An 18461-nucleotide genomic window follows, 5' to 3' on the forward strand; every position below is an offset into this window, starting at 1 on the left:
TCAAAGGCATGACGCACTGAACCCCATCCAATTATTGGATTTGTGCTTAAATTGGAGACTACATGATTATATTCAACACAACTATATAAACAAATCAAATAATTAATTGAATGATAGGCCTACATAAGTCACTGTCTATGGTACTAACCTGACTCAAGGTTGGCTGACAGGAGTACAACACATTATATATCCATGGATCATCTCCCTCCACTTTCCCTGTAGATAATACCACAGTTTGTCTTTGAGCAAAATGTGATTCCTTTACCCCCTCCCATACACCTCTACAGCTTCATGTAGGCTTGTGCACAATTCCTTCCAAATTGCTGATTAATTGCACAAATGTCAGTCAGTTTGTGGTGATAGTGAGTGATTGTATTCAAGGTGGACCATGCAAGCACAAAATAAACTAAAATGATTGAGTACTTGCAAGCCTAACGATTAAGTAATAGGCTAATGAAGGAAACTATCAAAAATCAATCTACAGGATAGGCCCTTGGGACATTAGGGACCTAAGACCTCCTAGGAAAATGGTCTGCTTTACCCGCATGGTAATCCAGTGTGTAAGTAATAAAGACACCTGATCCCATCACCATAGGCTGGTTCGTACCTCAAGTCTATGAATTCCATTTTTCCACACTGAATAGGCCTAATAAGACGAACTTCCTATCAAATAACTAACATGCTGTGATCATTGACTGTGTGTTTGTGTGTGTGTGTGTGTGTGTGTGTGTGTGTGTGTGTGTGTGTGTGTGTGTGTGTGTGTGTGTGTGTGTGTGTGTGTGTGTGTGTGTGTGTGTGTGTGTGTGTGTGTGTGTGTGTGTGTGTGTGTGTGTGTGTGTGTGTGTGTGTGTGTGTGTGTGTGTGTGTGTGTGTGTGTGTGTACTTTTAGGTGTCTATCTTAGACCTGTCTACCCACCTGTGTCAGGCATGGTCTGAAATCAGCCGCCAGCATGTCAAATGTTTAGGAATGTTTAGATAACAACATCACGTGGTGCAAGGTCTGAATCATAGACTTGAATAGATAGAGCGGCCATTTCCAACACTGCACGAGTGGCCAGGTTGGCAGCCGCACCTTCATACGATTAACGCCACAACTTGTTTGGCACAGTCGCCATGGAAATCCTTGTTGATTTGGAGGCAGCCCATGGACCTGAGGCAGCCTTATTGGAGTAAGCGGAGGCCATGTAAGGGGTTTCCTCTCTATCCGTTGCAGCTCTGTGCTATGGGTCCGCTGCAGTCTGCATCAGCAAAGTGTCTTGGCATCACTTCTCATCCTTCCCTTTGGTGTCCATTCCGTCGTCATGTGAGTGGGGTTCACGGTGGTCTCTGTGTCGCCCTTACCGGACCTGCCTCCGTCGAGCTCAGCGGTCAGTGCTGACGTCGTCGCCCAGGTGGTGTGGTGTCCCTGTCCCCGGTTTATCCTGCAGCCCTCTGCGTGCGGCGGAGAGGAGGATGAGCGAGCAAGGGAAGGGCTCGGCATCCGCGTCTTCCGCGGCCCCGACACCAGGCTCGGACACTTACAAGGGCTGGCTTTTTAAATGGACCAACTATTTGAAAGGGTACCAGCGGCGATGGTTTGTCCTCAGCAATGGCCTGCTCTCCTATTACAGGTAAAAAAAATTGCAGACGCGGTGTGCCAGAGTTATTTGTTTAAAAATGAACGGGACAGCACAGCGTGTGTCAGCGCATCACTACAGCTGGCTAGCAGCACCAGGCGAAAGCTAGCTGTCAAACGGACAGTCAGCTGTCTGTTTCCTCCTATTTACGCTGACAGCGACACACACGCACACGTTTGACTTTGACTGGCTGTATGTTGCTGAACGGCACGTACACAGAGAGACGTACAATCAGCAGCGGTGTCAGCAAAGGTTTATAACTCAGTTATGTGGCAGAAATGTGGATACAGGAGGTACCAACGGTGACTAGCATACTGAGCTAGCCCGCTAGCTGTAGTCAGCAGCTGGCCAGCTGGCTCGTGAGAGTTGAAAGATCTAGATGTCCCTTCGTCACAACACGACTACCGGTCTGTAAACATGTAGTAAGCACAGTATCGGCCTCCTAATTACTTACTTGCATGCCAGTGTCACTGTTTCAAACTTCTATTTTTGATGAGTATCATCTTTTTGCGCAGAATATCCACTCATTGTTGCATTAGAGCTGAGCCAATCTACTAAGTAGGCTATGATACATGTCGCTATTGTTATCGTGTCTTCACTCTTACTCTGATTATCAGTTAAGTAATTGTAAGCTAACGCTAGCCTAACACCTGTGGCTCAGGTGCGTCTTGCAGGGAGTCAAGTTTCTACAGGTGCGCGCTTGTGTGTGTGTGTGTGTGTGTGTGTGTGTGTGTGTGTGTGTGTGTGTGTGTGTGTGTGTGTGTGTGTGTGTGTGTGTGTGTGTGTGTGTGTGTGTGTGTCTGTCTGTCTCAAGATGCACAACATGGAAACAATGACTAGCCTACATAAAGTAGATTTAGTCTTTCTGTCTGCACTTAACACATTTTGTATATTGTACGGGCTCATTTAAATTATTATAGACTGTAATATGTCATAAGATCAACCTGTGTAACTTAAGACCAACAAAGGTTGAATGACTAAAACAAACTAAATGTTCCCCAACAACAGCAGCAGCAGCAAGAACTTTTTCATTCTCGGTCAACTACAGCCCTGCTGGCAGGTGGATACCTGTCACAGGGTGTAGTCCTGACCTTGGGAAGAGTAGGCCTATGTATGACAAAATGGTCTGAAATCAAAGGTCGGAGCATTGTCAGAGTTTTCATCTGAGCTTCCGCCTGCTTCATTTTTGCTGCATAGAAGACAGTCAGATGCTGTTGAAATCTCTAAAAAGAGCCATACTCTGACATCACTGCTTTCATCGCTTTGCTCTTGCATGTTTGCTTCCCAGCCACCTGACTGCGATGTCAACATTCTCAAAACCACTCCCATATTTCCTATTAATTAATAGGCCCAACATTTGAACCTTTTGCACTATGGGATGAGTATGAAATAATTAATGATCCCACCACACCAGAAAGCCCAGGACGACCTGTGTGTTGCATACACACATTTGGTCCACATCAGAGTTATTCTTTCTCTGCTAACAGTAGGCCTACTATCAGTCAAAGCTGTGACTGCAAATTCAAATGTATTCACAAATCAGAAATGAAAACGTGTACCTTCAAGCTTCATGTCTTGATGTTAACTGTAATCGCTTGAAGTAATAGCAATCATTAACTTGACACAAAGCAGATCGCTCTATGATAATTTTCTTTTCAAATGTCGTTTTCCGCTGGGAGGTAAGTGTGCAACATGGAGCCATGGGACAGGAAGAGATTCATTGCCATGTTTAAATGCAGAGCGGGTTATTGTCAGTATAGGGGTTCATAAATGCAATCTTTGAAAATATAAATGTTCAGATTGGATAGAGAAGATAGGAAGATAGGAAAGTAGCCTGTTGTGTTGTCTCTACCCTTTATTAATAGTCCATTATGTTGTTAGGTGACTGCTGTCCCTGAAGTAAAGGTAGCCCGTCGACATCTGAGCACAGAGGCAGTGAAGCGTGCCAGTCGTCCCCTCCACTGATCTTTTCCTGGCAGACCACACTGTCTGACTTCAGGCTTTGTGTTCCACTGTCTTTGCCTCCAATGGCCGACTGTCTGCACATTTTATTGTGAGCGAAGTAAAAGGGAAACAATCAGATAATGACAATGAAAGTGTCTTTTTTGTATGTCAAGCGATAATTGTGTTGCTTCTCTGACGACACTTCTGCAGGACATCTCGTTCCACAATTATAAGAGGGATAGCGGATACACAGAGATATGTGTCATCCGTAGCCTTATATTATTGCTGCTTTTAGTCTTTGCAATTCTTTGGACATAGTTGAAGCACTGTAAGAAACATGTAGCCCCCTTTTGTCATCTAAGTGTATGGTGCGATTTGATGACTAGACATTTCATAATGGATTAGACCCTTAAGGGAAGGATTTTTCACAGCCAAGCCCAACATGCATTGTTGTTTGATTTTCAGGGGTCAGTATTTTGTTTTCTCTTTTCAAACAGCCAGTTTATATTTAAATTAATAGTGACTCATCCAACCAATAACATGAGGGATCCATTTAATTCCCATGCTGGGACACATGCTGTTGTGAAAGTAAAGGCTTAGATCACTTACTTGTAGCTGAGAAGGCAAAGGGCATTGGAGGACCATAATCGGTGCTTTGACTGCTTTGAGTGGACAGATCGACACACTCAGCACTTGTGCCTGTTAAATTGTAATGACTTTTATAGACATTCGACATTGCACTTGTTATTGATTATGTTTGACCCTGACACTGCAAGGCTGGATGTCTTTTATTCCATGTCAGCTTAAGTTTCGTCTTTTCTTTTTCTTTCTTTTTTCTTCTTTTGGTTTAATTCAAAGAAACAGCCTCATTGTGCCATATTCAACCACCAATAACAAGTTATTTCTCCCCCTCATTCCTACTGTACTTCTTTCATTTTTTAATTCCCTAATTGACTTTTCCTTCCCGTTATAACACTCTCAGACTTCAGGGAAGATTACAGGGCTTTAAAAGCTTTGAGTGCAATTGGAGACGCCATATTCTTGAACCCGGCCGTGTCTTTCATAGTAGGGTAGCCCAGGCTGCCACGTTTCCTTCTCAGCTGCAGGAGAGTAACTAGAGAGTATCAAAAGTGCTCAGTGGGGGGGTTGGCACCTTTTCTGTGTCAGGTTTTGGCGTCACTTCCGGCACACTCAGCTCCTGGGTGAAGGGAGTCTTGGCGGCAAGGATGGCGAGCTTGCCAGGAGGGTAAAGCAGCCTGGCCTGAGCTCGGTTTGCTAGACTGACACATCAGCAGAGTGTCTGGAGCAAGAGATGTGGATGCTGTGATCTAATCTTGTTAATGGGTTCTTCGTTGGTTTTAGCACAAGGCTACAGTGTGTGTGTAAGTGTGTGTGTGTGTGTGTAAATGTGTGTGAGAGAGAGAGAGAGAGAGAGAGAGAGAGAAATAAGAGTCTTTCAGCAGGTCATGTCATGCTGTCCGTGTTGCAGTATCATTGCTTTGGTTTTGCTGTATCGTGTTTCCTTCCCGTCTTCTTCGGCACGACATGTTCCCCAGCGTTTATCTCTCCCTCCATGTCTTGTGATGTTTAAGCCGGCCCCCAGCCAAAACAAAGCCTTTCTACATTTTCATGCTCTGGATACCATGTCCTTTCTCCCCCTGTCTGTCTTTCTGTGTTTGTCTCCTCATGCTTGTGGCCGTCTGTTCTGTGTTGTTCACTGGTTGTTGTTCTGTCATTACATGCTCCAGATCGGTGGATTTGTGTTTTGTGAGGATATGTGCACAGGGGACTGACAGGTAAAGCACTGCAATTCTCTCCTGCCATAATAACGCAACATGCGGGACCCTCTTTGTCATACCCTCCGCTGTGCCCACTCCCCTTTGCACCCTCTCAAACTCTTGCCTCTGTTGTCCTTATCTCTCTTTCCCAGCTTTTTTTGTTTCCTTTTACTGTTTGACTTTCCCGGCCTTTGCATGGCCTCGCCTTCCCACAGGGCAGAAGCAGCGATCGGCGTGGAGCTCCTCTTACTCATCACAATCACGTACAGTTTGTTGACCCACTTATAGCCAAGACTCTGAAACTGAGCTCAGCTGGGCTAGAAACCAGGCGGTTCAGGATACCTGCCCGCTTCCCATGGCCCCAGTGCAGCCTTGTCTGTGCACAGAGAGCCAACAGAAGAGTGGTACACTGAAGTGTTTGTTCACGATTGGAATTGTAACAACAAGACATGACTTGAACAAGTAGAAGCAGCGTGAGGGAAATCACTGCCTGGCATAACTTATCATTACACTTCTTCAACCTCTGACTAAAGTAAGGCTGCATCCACCTCGTCAGTGTCAATGGAGACGAGCTGGTTTAGAGCTTAGTGCTGCTGAAGGGCAGCTGCTCATGGCAGTGAGGGCTCGTTGAGGACGAATGAATAGCATCCAAACAGACCAATACAGACACATCCACATGATTGCCTTGCTGCATGCTTCAAAGTGGCTGTTTTCCAAGAGCATGGATGGGCAATCATGTGACACTGAGGGTTATGGATATATTTATTGGAACAACCACCACAGCATGTGATTTCCCTGAATAGTGGCCGCTCTCTGGTCGAGGGTGTTAATCAGCTAAATCAGCTGTGTATTGCTGCAGTGAAGAGCTGCATGCACTATGCTCTCTGAGGGGCCATGGTGGTCCATCCCCCCCTGCAACTCAGCTTGTGTAAATGTGACAGAATGAGAGGCAGCCAGCTTTCCAACACACAGAATTGTGAATGCAATTTTTCTATTGAATTTTCATCTTGTCAGTCAATCCTATTTGTTGTTGGAACTCTATTACTTTTTTCTTTTTAAATCACTTTATTTTTTTGAGAATTTTCTATTTATCAGACGACACATTGGCATATTCTACCATCAAAGATATTAACAGGAAGATGAGGGATACAAGACAGAAAAAAACAAACAACATCTGAAAAGTGACAGATCACAAAAAATGTATAAACAAAAGAGAAACACGCATAAACAAACTAAACAACAAAACAACCGTGTGCATCCTAGTCTGTTTAATTAAATTGGACAGATCACTATCAACACCAAAGCATAGTTCCAGGCTGGGTGAATTATTCACGTGCTGTATATTTGTAAATGGTTCCCAGTTTTTGTTAAATCTTCTAGTAGAGCAGTTGAGGGTGAAGGAACTACTTACTTTAAAAACATCATAGTGTCATAATGTAGAATAAATGTCTAATACTTATACGATTTACTAGCTTACAGTATTGTTTTGTTTTAGATTTTGTTCAATATTATTAACATGTTTGCTGCTGTTGTGCACACTGTCAGGCTTTGCAGACATTGTAAAGCCTTTGAGACTTGCACAGTTCACATACTGTAAGTACGACAGTCTCATGCCATTGCTTTTTGTCCTAATCTCTTGCTCTGCTGCTTTGGCTCTGTCCGCTGCTCCCCCCCTCTCTCTTTTTTTGCCACCTCTAGCACTCTGTTCTCTCTTTGTTCACACAGTTATTCTTTGTTTGGTTTGGTTCACTACAGAGGCTTTGGAGCCAGACAATGGCCTTGTTATCTAGACTACTGTGTCCCACTGAATGTGCAACAGTCGGCCTTCGTGGAGGCTACACAGAATACCCACAATACAACACACTCACAGCGGGCAGGCGGGTCACACTGAGTGAATAAGAAGCCTCAAACCATTCCATTTGTTTATTTAATATTAACTAATGCCGTTTAGGTTTCACCAATGGAAAAATGTGCAATGGAGAAGGTGTATGTTCAGTGCAATAACGCTTATAATACTTCCACTGCTGCTTGGCTTTTCAAAGGAAATCCTTGCATACTCTTTCTCTGTCCCTCCTTGCCTCCCTGCTTGTGCTTATTTGCCATAGGAATGCCTATTGTATCCAACCTGCAATACTCTAGGGGTGACAAATGAGGTCCTCAGCTCTGTCTTGTTTGTGTTTGTCCTCTCTCTCTCTCCCTTTTTCTCTGTCTTCTTCTGACTCTTTTTCTTCCTGGTATTTTTTTATGGCAGGACGCAGGCAGAGATGGCCCACACGTGTCGTGGAACAATCAACTTGGCCACGGCACACATCGACACAGAGGACGCCTGTAATATTGTTCTGAGCAGCGGGGGCCGCACTTACCACCTGAAGGCTAGCACGGAAGTGGAGCGGCAGAGATGGGTCACGGCACTGGAGTTGGCCAAAGCAAAAGCCATCCGCATGATGAACGACCAGTCCGGTAAGGCCAGCTGGATCAAGCAGAGCTACTCATATTGAAAATTTAAGCTGCATGTCAAGCTTTTTAATAGTGCAAGCTGAAGCAGTGCGATACACCTATAATGCACTGATGCGAGACCGTAATTATGTTCATGATTTAACCTTGATTAAAAAAAGGCTGGGCTGATACAGTCTTGGGCAAAAATACAGTGAATGTTTATCTTGTGATTCACTTTGTTAGTTTAGTGACATGTTTGTTCACCAGTGGTTTGGCATTTCCAGCATGGTCCTCAGACCAGCCTGTATATTTTCTTTTTCATATATTTGATTTTCAAGCTTCCCGTGTCATTTGATATTAAGCACAGCTGGTGTTTCAGCTCACACCCTAATGTAATTCGGATTCCAATGCAAGCCAGAAGAGGGCAGCGCCGTCTGCTCGGTCAAGGTGGAAAGCACAAGTATGTAAATGGTACCGTAAAAACAGGGCTTCTATTCAGCTCCCTCCTGAATACGGAACTCACTCCCTTCTAAGGGGACTTATTATTGTATGGTTGTATTAAGTGTTGCTGGTCAGAGGTTGTGGGAAAAGCCAGGGAGGACCGTTTTTCTTCACATTTCACCCTGGCGTCATCCCAAAGCCTGTCTTTTACAGACAGGTCTACAGAGACCGAGACAGGCTATGTATTCCTCTGGCCTCCATTTGAAAGTCAAATCACTAAATATAGACTGGGAAAGAATGTGAAGGCTTTTTAGCTCACCACTTCCAGTAAGCAGGAGAGGAATGATGGTATATTTGAATCATCAAAAGGTTAGGCTATGTAAATACCCACATATTTAATTTGAGCATCCTTGTTTGTATGCATATTCCTATTGGACCCATTCCAGTAGCCAGTGATTGAGTTTAGAAATGATGAAATGCAGGAATTAGCTTTAATGCCTTTCTGTAAAACAAACTAACAAAAAAAAGTAAGTGTTTGAAAGGTGAAGGGAACAGCATGCGTTCCAGCTACATGAATATTATACATTTAGAATTACAATCTGTAATCTGACAAAATTAAGATTTAATTTTCCATCCCACCATCCTCAGTGAACTTCTGAATCTCAGAGAGATTTCAGTGCATTAAAATCATACAAAGTTACCTGCTTCTGTGTATCTAAGATGTTGCAGAGTGAGGCTGCTGCCATTCTACATAGCAGGTTCACTGTTGCCTACATTGCATAGATTGTACCACTGTCATTCAGAACCTGTGTTCAAAAACACAAAAACACAAAACCGGATCGCATTCGTGTTCCGGAAGGTAACCAATCACAAAGGAGTGGGGTTGGCAGGAGGGGGGCGAGGGGGCGGAGAAGGACGAAGCCGGTTGTGGACAGAAAATGCTAAAGCGCCCAGATCAGAGGAAGCATTTCCCGAAAATCTACATAGTTTTTTTGTGCTGTGATTCGTGTCAGGTTGCTCTATAGGAGTCATTAATGAGATATTAAGACCAGAAAAGTAGTATAATAGGAGATCTTTAACAGTAACTGCTTGAAAGCTTAGAGAAAAAATATGTGCGAGTCTTTGTGTTTTACTAACATTTCCTTTCACACCTAATCTATCTGTGGCCTGGCCACAATCATGTGTGTAGATGTAGATAAAGACCAAAGTCAGAACTTGATATCATTGACATGGCTTGTAATTTCATTTCCATCTCTGACTCGTGCTTTTAACTTTTATCATCTTAGCCGTAGAATAAGGTTTTGACTTCTAAAATCCAATAACACACCGCAAAGCTCCTGAGACTCAAAATCTAAAATATCTCTCTTCAGGCATGAGATTCTTTTCAATGAACAACTGACCTGCACCCCAAATCAATTACTTGAATTTCTCATTAGTGCCGGTGTCACTTCGACAGGCTTTCCATTTATAAAGCAGTCTCTTGTAAATTGCCTGTCCTTCCACGAGTGCATCTTGTTCTAATTTAGTCTTGGATTGGATTTCTAACAGCTTACTGAGGCTATACTGCGTGTGTGTGTGTGTGTGTGTGTGTGTGTGTGTGTGTGTGTGTGTGTGTGTGTGTGTGTGTGTGTGTGCGTGTGTGTGTGTGTATTGTAGTCTGAGGCATACGGTCAGCAGGTGGCAGTGTTTCCCCTCACTTCAACAAGAAAGGGTTTTGCCCGCCTTGTTTTTGCATCTGCTTGTGAAAGAGAGACCAGAGCCCGTTCAATCAGTTGTTCCAGTGGTGACTTGAATTTGCGAGCCTGACATGCACTCCTATTTCAATTTAACGCAAGTGAAAATGTGCTTGATTGGTTGAGTTTTAGTGGAAGCTGGTGGAAAAAAATCAGGAAATACATAGATGCTGGAAGCACTCATCTGGTCACTGGTTTCTCTGGGTGTAGCTGAGTTCTGACGGATACGGCTGAGGTTGGCAGGAGAGTAACAGCAGCCTGACCTCGAAGAGTGAATTGATCTGCATCAGCATTTGATCAGTAAGTCAATCTGGCGATTAAGTATTTTTTGCTAAAGTGGACTCTGGTTATGTGTGTACTGAAAACGCTACCCGCAGTGGTTCAATTATTACAGATATTTACGTTTATCCTCCTCCTTGGATTATTTTTCAATTTTTTTTCTATTATTTCTCTTCTGTATCTCCTGCTGTACTCCCTTTTAAGTAAGGTAGTAAGTAAGGTGGGGCTCTGTCCATGGTCCTGAAACAATGGGACTATTAAAGGGGACATTGTGAGGACAGATTTGGACAACCTCCTCAAACAAGCTAATTTTTTCCCCTTCTCTTGGTCCCGATTGTCTTCCTACTACTACCCCCAACATTTTCTCCAGCACTCTCTCTTCCTCTCCGTCAGGTTTTCCAGCCCCTTCCCTCTATCTCTGTCCTCCTCCTCTCCCACTAAGCAGTTTTCTCTGCTTTTCATGCAGCGGGTTTAATCCCAAATGGAATGACCCTCTGCTTCCTACATTCATTTATTTAACTCTGGAAGGGCGTAATAGAAGCAGGATAAGGCACAATTTTTCTCTTGTAAGTATGCAGCTTTCTTTCCATTAGGAATGTGTGTATGTGTGTGTGCGCGTCTTTATGTGTATACATATGTATCTGTAGATGATTAGATGCAGCCATGTACAAATGCTTTTATCACAGTTTATTGGTGAATATGGGCTGATTTGCAGTGGATAAATCAAGTATATACTGTATGTAATCTTCATTGTTAGACAGAGGCTGTGTCTGTTAGACAGAGGTAGAGATACTGTATGTCCTGGAAATGACCTAAGCTCATTAAGGAGAAAAATTCCGCTTTGGAATTGGAAAACATTGGAAAATTATTTTAAAAATACAGTAACAGGAAAAATGGTTCTCCAGTTAGATAGAGTTAGAAACTGATAATTTTTTTGTATTTATTGTTTTGCTCTTTTTTTCAATTGGTGAAAAGGGATGAATCTTTCTCTGCAGGGCAGGAGTCTCAGGTTGTAGGACTGAGTGTGTGCTGCGTTAGTTTTATTGCACCAGTCTGCATGGCAATAAATTCAGACAGCAAATGTATACAGTAACAGTTTCATCCTTTTTATGACCTACAACATAGCTTTAAGTTTTGATAATAAAGTGTCCGGTGTTTTCTGATAACAGATGTTTAAATGACGTCGCTCTCGCTAGACTGCTACGGAACACACTCACTTCTAGTGTATTTATCTCAATTCTGTTTTCGAATTGTGTATTTTTATTGCCTGCATTACCTCTTGAGCTCATGAAAGTACATTTAGAAATAACAGATGGCATGCTTATCCTCATCAACTAAATCGCGTGCCCTTGTTTGTATCTTGGATATTAAAGTGTGTGCCGGCAGTGGTCGATTTGCTAGATCAGCTCAGTCCCCAATGGCGAGGGAGATGGAGACAAAGAGATCAGAGTTCAGTCATTTATTGTGTGTGTGTCCTCAGGTTTGAATATTCCGCTTCTTGTCTAGTCTTTAGTCTCTTACTGAGGTGTTATGGTAATAGACCATTCCTAATTGATGAATCTAAAAAATTATGTTTATCAGGACTCAATACAGTCAGTGGAAAGTGCTATTAAAATACTGCATTGTTGTTACACAATCCACACTATATCACTAGTTTGACTGCACTGCCCCTTTGTTGTTCTGGGATTGGTCTCCTCTGAATGGCTCAGTGTGTCCAATGACCTGCTGTAAACTGCATGAAACTAGAATTCATTATTAAGCTTACATTGTGTCCCAGTCTTTCTGTCGCTCACGCTGTAGATTTTTGCTTTATCAGCAGCGAGGAGAAGTTGAGAAATTGAAAACGGTCATGCAGGCAGGTCTTTAGAATATCAATCAGTTAAATGATTTGGAAGGCATTCAGCTTGTACAATAGAAGTTCAGTGTTCAGCTTCGGTTTTTCTTTTTTTTATCCTCTTAGTGGATTCCTGAGTTGCTACACTTCTTTTTCACTTCTCAGGTGCTGCTCTTTATGCCCACTTCTGCTTGTTTCCACACAGGCGGCTAAAAGAATTTTCCCCAAGATCTTGTTTTGTTTTTGTTGAAACTGCCACTGTCGTAAGCTGAGTTCTCTGTGAACAAAATTGGTTGTAACTGTCCATTTGGCATTTTATGCAAAGAGCAGTGGGGAATGATTTCTATAAAGAAGTTTTCCTTTCAGCCAAGCTCCTGATTCAATATGTTTACTTATGACAGAATAGTTAAGCTGAACATTGGGAGCTACAACTATACACTGTTTATTTATGTTAATACCCATTTTATTAGAATTGTCTGGTCTGTGGCTTACCGGTAAACAAAGAAGAGTATAATGATATAATTATCAGGAGAAAGATGGAAAGGGAAACATGTTTTGTAAATATCTTATGGTGGCTTTCAGTTGCGTTCTCACGACTATTTCCTTTCCTTTAGTTCTTGTTTGTGCCATTTTATGTTGCTAAGAGCAGAGTCAGGCTTTGTAGCATCCTGAATCAGGCAGCAATGGTAATGGGGTTGGAAAAGGACTTTTTTTTGGTCTCCTTGGCTGGGGGCATTGTCCATGTCTTTCTATGTAACGTTGTTACTTGTCGGCACCTTTGTACTGGTTAGTTCAGGAATGCTACTTCAGCTGGTGCAACAAGACTTGGTGCAGTATATAAAGAGGAAAATCTGATGTTATATCTTTCCCATCATTGTTTGCAATAATTTCCTCTAATTTATGTATACACTTAAAACACAAAAAATAAATAGGTAAATAAATAGCAGTACTTTTTAAGGTCATGTGTAAGACGTTGACATTCAAGTTTGCATGTGTGTGAAGCTATAGGATAGCCATTTCTATCTAAGGTGCGTTAATCTAAGTCAATTGATCCATGTGTCGAAACAAATACATTATAACCACAATGACATATACTGGAGTGGATCAAAGCAACCACACGGTCCTTGGACGTACAGTCACTGTGATACAGTAATAGACGAATCGAAACCTTCAATAATCTCTGAAGGTGTTTATTTTCTATTTGTTCATTTGAACATTTTAAACAGTATTTGGTTTTCTGAAGGAACATTTTGATTCTCAACATGATGGCTACACAAATACCAGGGCCTTGTGGTTTGCTCACTCAATAGTATGAGCAACTTACAGCCACTGGTGAATTCCTGATAGTTTTGTGAAATTCTACAGTAACGCGAGGTTAAATTAATGTCACATTTCAAACATATTGAAACTCAAATGGCAAGAGCAAGTGGAGTCAGAGGAGATACGTTTATGTTTGTGGAGATAAGAGGTGGAGCGCTGCCTAGTAACAATACTCAGATATATACTGTATGGACACAAAATGATTGGTTCAAAGCTCTGTTTCAGCTAAAATAAACCTTACAGTAAGTCAGCATTTAGCAATATATTGGATTTGATCTACCAGCTCTTAATTAAGCCATTGTAGCAGATTTAGATAAAACCTATTACCGACACACTCGTTACTTGGTGTTGCTGTGATAAATAGCTCGCTAACTGCTAGCAGTAAACTACCCTGATTGGTTGGACACACATCTATCCTCATTCTAGAATAAATCTTTAATACAAATATATGTAAAAAAAAATAAACATATATAGAGCTATTCAATTTATTGAAGAGTGGTCAGGTCCCACAATGTGATAATGACTCATGACACAATAGCACAGAAGTTTCTTCCACAGCATTTTTTCACTGTTGAAACTTTGCTACAGTATTTGGAAATTCCGAGACCTGACCTTAAGCCTATTAAACTGTACATACAAGACATCCCACACACTCTGAACTGAAACAATTCTGTAATGAGCAAGTGTTGAACATTCACCTCATTTCTTTAACTCTAGTCAGCAACCATGTCAGTTAGTTGATACTAGTTAACCACTTCTTCACATACTTAAGTACAAATGTATTCAAGACCTAAAAAAAAAAGTCAAATTTGAACTTTTATTGTATGAGACCTAAAAGTTATAGCAAGGGAATATCAAGGCAATTCTCAAGACTTTTGTCAAAATGTCTGGTATGCTATGTTGAAGTAATGGCACAGTTTGTAAAATTGATTATCGGTCTTCTTACTCTTTGTCTAATGGACAAGGTTATTTCATCCGATTTTGTAGCATCTGTGTTTGCATAATTGATAACTACGATGCTTCTAAATGCTTCAAGATACGTGCATGGAAATGTCTAAAGAGGACTCAAACATTGAAATGTTAAAGGTGCTGTGAGCGAAATGGTTCTTTAAGCTAACTTCCTGTCAGTGACTGCAGTTAGAAGTCCCCTCCCTCATCCCTACGTCACCACATTAAAGCACTGCGGTCTTCAAGCAGCGAGTCATCTAGCATCATCTCAGATCCGTAAGTGCGATCAAACATGATAATAACCATCAAAACAGACATTGTGAAGGATTTTTACTGCTCCGCCATTGTAGGCACATAAACATTCACACCTCTGTCACTCTCTGTGCTGCACCGGCAGTGAGACGGGTGCCGGTTTGTAGCGTTCTCTTCTGATTGGATATCAGGTTGTGGGATCCCAGAAAAGTTTATTTGCCAATTACATGCAGAGCGAGTAACTGAGAGACCTGTGTTATGAAACGCGCACACTATATAATTGTTCACTGTATGAATATAAAGCGATTTAACACGTATATTAACATAAATATATCGCTCACTTCACCTTTTAAATGCACAGCACAACACACAGGAGTACTTGCAGTCCCACCAGCACCAACAGCTGTAGTGCAAAGATGCCACGTAGACTTGAGTTTATTCATCATTGATAAGTGCACATGGGGCTGGATGATTCATTACCCCAGTTTATGGAGATTCAGCTGTTATTTTACTCTGCTGCATGGGGTTATGATATGAATATTTTTGTCTGTTTGTGTTTACTAACTCATCCACTTGATGCATGTTTTCTGCACTATGAGCCAGTGCAGGCTGCCACAGGAAGCCATTACTCTTAACTCTTACGTTTGTGGGTAATTAAAGATCTTCCACCTCCTTTGGATAAGCAGGTTGTTATCACCACAGGAGGAGTGTAAGACCATTAGGCGCTCCTAGTTTCAGGCTTGTATTTCACTGCAAGTCTTGTAAGTTGTCTTGGGTTGCCTCAGCTACAGCGAGTCTAGCATAATTTGATATTTTGGTATTGATTAGTCCAGTGACATATACTGTATATGGCTACTGCTGCTGGAAGAGACGCAGCCTGTAACTTCTAAAAAGTAATGTTCCTGCTATACCCGTTCCGTCCCACGATCAAACAGTTTTTCTTGAATTGGGACGTTTTTTGAACTGGGTAATTAATGAGCCCATCATTAGTGCATTCAGGTTATGGGAAGTGTTTGGGTTCCTGGGTATTAATTCAGTATTTGGCTTAATGAGACTGTAACTCTTGCTATAAACAGTAAACGCCCCCGTTCTCTTAAGTTTGACCTTTAGATGGTTTGTCCTTAAACTGTTTCTCCTTCAGTTAATTAACAATGAAATGAGGGTCGGATTAACTGCTTAACTTTGAGTTTTTAAAACATATTTATTTTTAATCTCGGCCTCTCTCATGGAGGGGATACTGTATAGATTGGACTCATCTATATTTGGAAATTAGAGTGCTGTATTTGTAGTCATTTTTTGACCTATAAAATTAAAATAGCTTCAACATTGTTTTTATATAACCTCAATTTATATATATTGTGTTTGTTTTGTATGTATATAAATACACCTGTTCCCGAAAGTATACTCTATGTTTACTCTATATTGGATATGTATTACCTAATAAATACAATATTATAATGCCAACTGGCCATTCAGAACCACATGGACGTTAACTGTATGCTTTACATTAAGAATAATATACAAAATACAAAAATTAGAGATGATTTATTTTAAAGGGTGTTGATAAAATGAGCGCAAATGTCACATTTAGCCTGTTTTTATCTCCAGTCACATTTGACTCTCTTTGCACAGTTAAACTGAACTGTATGAAAAGAAGTGATAAAGGTCAAGTATGGAATTAATTGAGGTTTCACGCTTCAATACCCCCTTTGAACATGCCCCGGGACGTCTAGGGAATATTATTTATTGACAGTCCAACAATTCTTCCCTATCAGCACTTCTCCGACCTCACGTACAGTCCATGGCAGCCCCCCTCCCCATCCCTCTTACCTGTTTTTGCTGTTATCCAATATTTCCCCTGCAACACAGACAATATAGTAGACACGCTTCATGTGATACGCTAGCAGTGTTTTCAATCAAGGGAGAGACTTGGTACACTGCTGGCCTAATTTGCACAGCTGTTTTCCTGTATGTATCCATGCTGTTATACATTGAATTGGTGTTGTAGCATGAAACTATTACAGCCTATGTTTTTCTTGAAACCATGGTCCAGATATTCATTACAATACTGATACAGGTAAGATTATTTCAGTGTAAAAAACAGAGAGGCTGTGTTGCTGTCCCCAGTTTCACATTGTTATGTGATTTGGCATCCTATATGGTATATGCCAACTAAAATACACTGATTATTATCAAAAACACTGTACTTACTATCTTAACGATTGCAATGGCTTTAACCTCATTTTAAAATGTACCCCGTAGACCATGTTTGAACTGCAAGCTATTTCTTTACAATAGGTTATTAAAAGGTCAAACACTTACTAAAGATCACTTTCAACAAGGTCTGAATAGTGCTGAACAATATTATCTGAAATGATCTAAAACAATAAAACATTTAAATATAAAACAAAAGTGTCACATCTATGAAGTTAAATTAAAGTAAAGTATTAGGGCTGTAACGATACAAAAACTCTCGATTCGATTTGTATCACGATTCCTGACCCACAATTCGATACATACAACGATTTTTGAAATTTGAAAAGCATTTTATTTAAATAACATTTATAATAACATTTAACTTAATGTACCTGAACAGTTTTTTACAAATAGAACAATGTAAGCAACATGAATTAATAAATAACCAAAGATATTTATTTATATATTCTCTCTTCTCTGTAACAAAATAATACTGTTGAAAAATAGAAAATATTGAACTGTGCTGTAAACCAAAAATCAAGTTAGAAAACAAATTAACACTGAACAGCTACAGCTTCCTTCACCAAACCTTTTATGCAAAACTTAAGCCTAAAAAAAGACTTTAAAAAAAAGAAAATTAAATTCACGATTCTGCCTTCTCACATCACGATGCGGGATCGTGGCACTGTGTATCGCGATTCTCAGTTCGATACACATATTGTTACAGCCTTAGAAAGTATATATGGTACTAAAGTTTATTTTAATACCACAGTGCATGACATTTCCTTTCTTGTGCTTGCTTACTTACTTATTACAATAGACCCAGTTAAAGATGTTGGACTTATTGACTTATTTGAGCTGACTGCTTCATTGACTAGATATACAATTAAATGTTGTGGGTTATTTAGAATTAGTAAAGCATACGTTTACTGGAGCCCTCGGTTAACTTTAGGTGAGGAGACTTGGTTCAGGTGGACAAGGTGACCTTGAGTTATAGTACAGTGCGATATGTTCTCCGGCAGTAATATTGAAACGATAACCTTCACTCGCCTTGAAAAGGGAGGGAGGCTTGTAATGCAGCTTGGGGCTGACTACAGCAAGAATTGTGCTGTGTTGGTACGCTGACACTGACATCTGCGCGAGGTCAGATTTGAATTGGACCATTAACAGCAGGTGATCAGCACTATACAGGTTCTGACAGAAGACAACATATGAGGGACTCAACCATCATGGGAGAGGAAATAGACTTGTTATTAAAGGATGTCTTTATTTGACCTTTCACCCTTGGACCGGTGGCTCCACTATGAGTTAATATGCCGTACCTTAAACATTTTTCATCTCTTGTGTCTCATCGTACATAAGCTCTACAAGCTCTCCATTTTTGCCTTAAGTTAACACCATCTCTGCCATTTAATAGTCTGCTTTTTCTGTCAAAATACGAAAGCAGGAGAAAAGCGGGAGGGGGGGGGGGGGCGAGCAATGCATTCTGGTTCTGTGTATGACCGCTGGCTGCCGAGTCCTATATTCTCTCAGCTTCACTCACTCTTTCCCTCCCTCCCTCCCTCCCTCCCTCCCTTTCTGCCTCCCTCCCTCCGTCCCTCTTCAAACTGCACTGCACTGAGGGAAGCATGTGGAGGAGAATTGTAAATGTGCCGAGCTTTGTGAACCTATGTACGACGAGCGC

At 41.3% G+C, this 18461-nt stretch overlaps 1 protein-coding gene across 1 annotated transcript in view; it reads left to right on the plus strand.

The window, feature by feature from the left end:
- Positions 1 to 1441: 1441 nt before the first annotated feature.
- osbp2b (oxysterol binding protein 2b) overlaps positions 1442 to 18461 on the plus strand; it is a 59665-nt gene continuing 42645 nt past the window's right edge. The window contains exons 1-2 of the mRNA XM_080038285.1: positions 1442 to 1610; positions 7590 to 7798. Coding sequence (XP_079894411.1) covers positions 1453 to 1610; positions 7590 to 7798 — 367 coding nt within the window. The 5' untranslated portion in view covers positions 1442 to 1452. The remainder of the gene's footprint in view (positions 1611 to 7589; positions 7799 to 18461) is intronic.

Source organism: Ammodytes marinus (assembly GCF_949987685.1).
Source record: "Ammodytes marinus genome assembly, chromosome: 2".
NCBI lineage: Eukaryota > Metazoa > Chordata > Actinopteri > Uranoscopiformes > Ammodytidae > Ammodytes > Ammodytes marinus.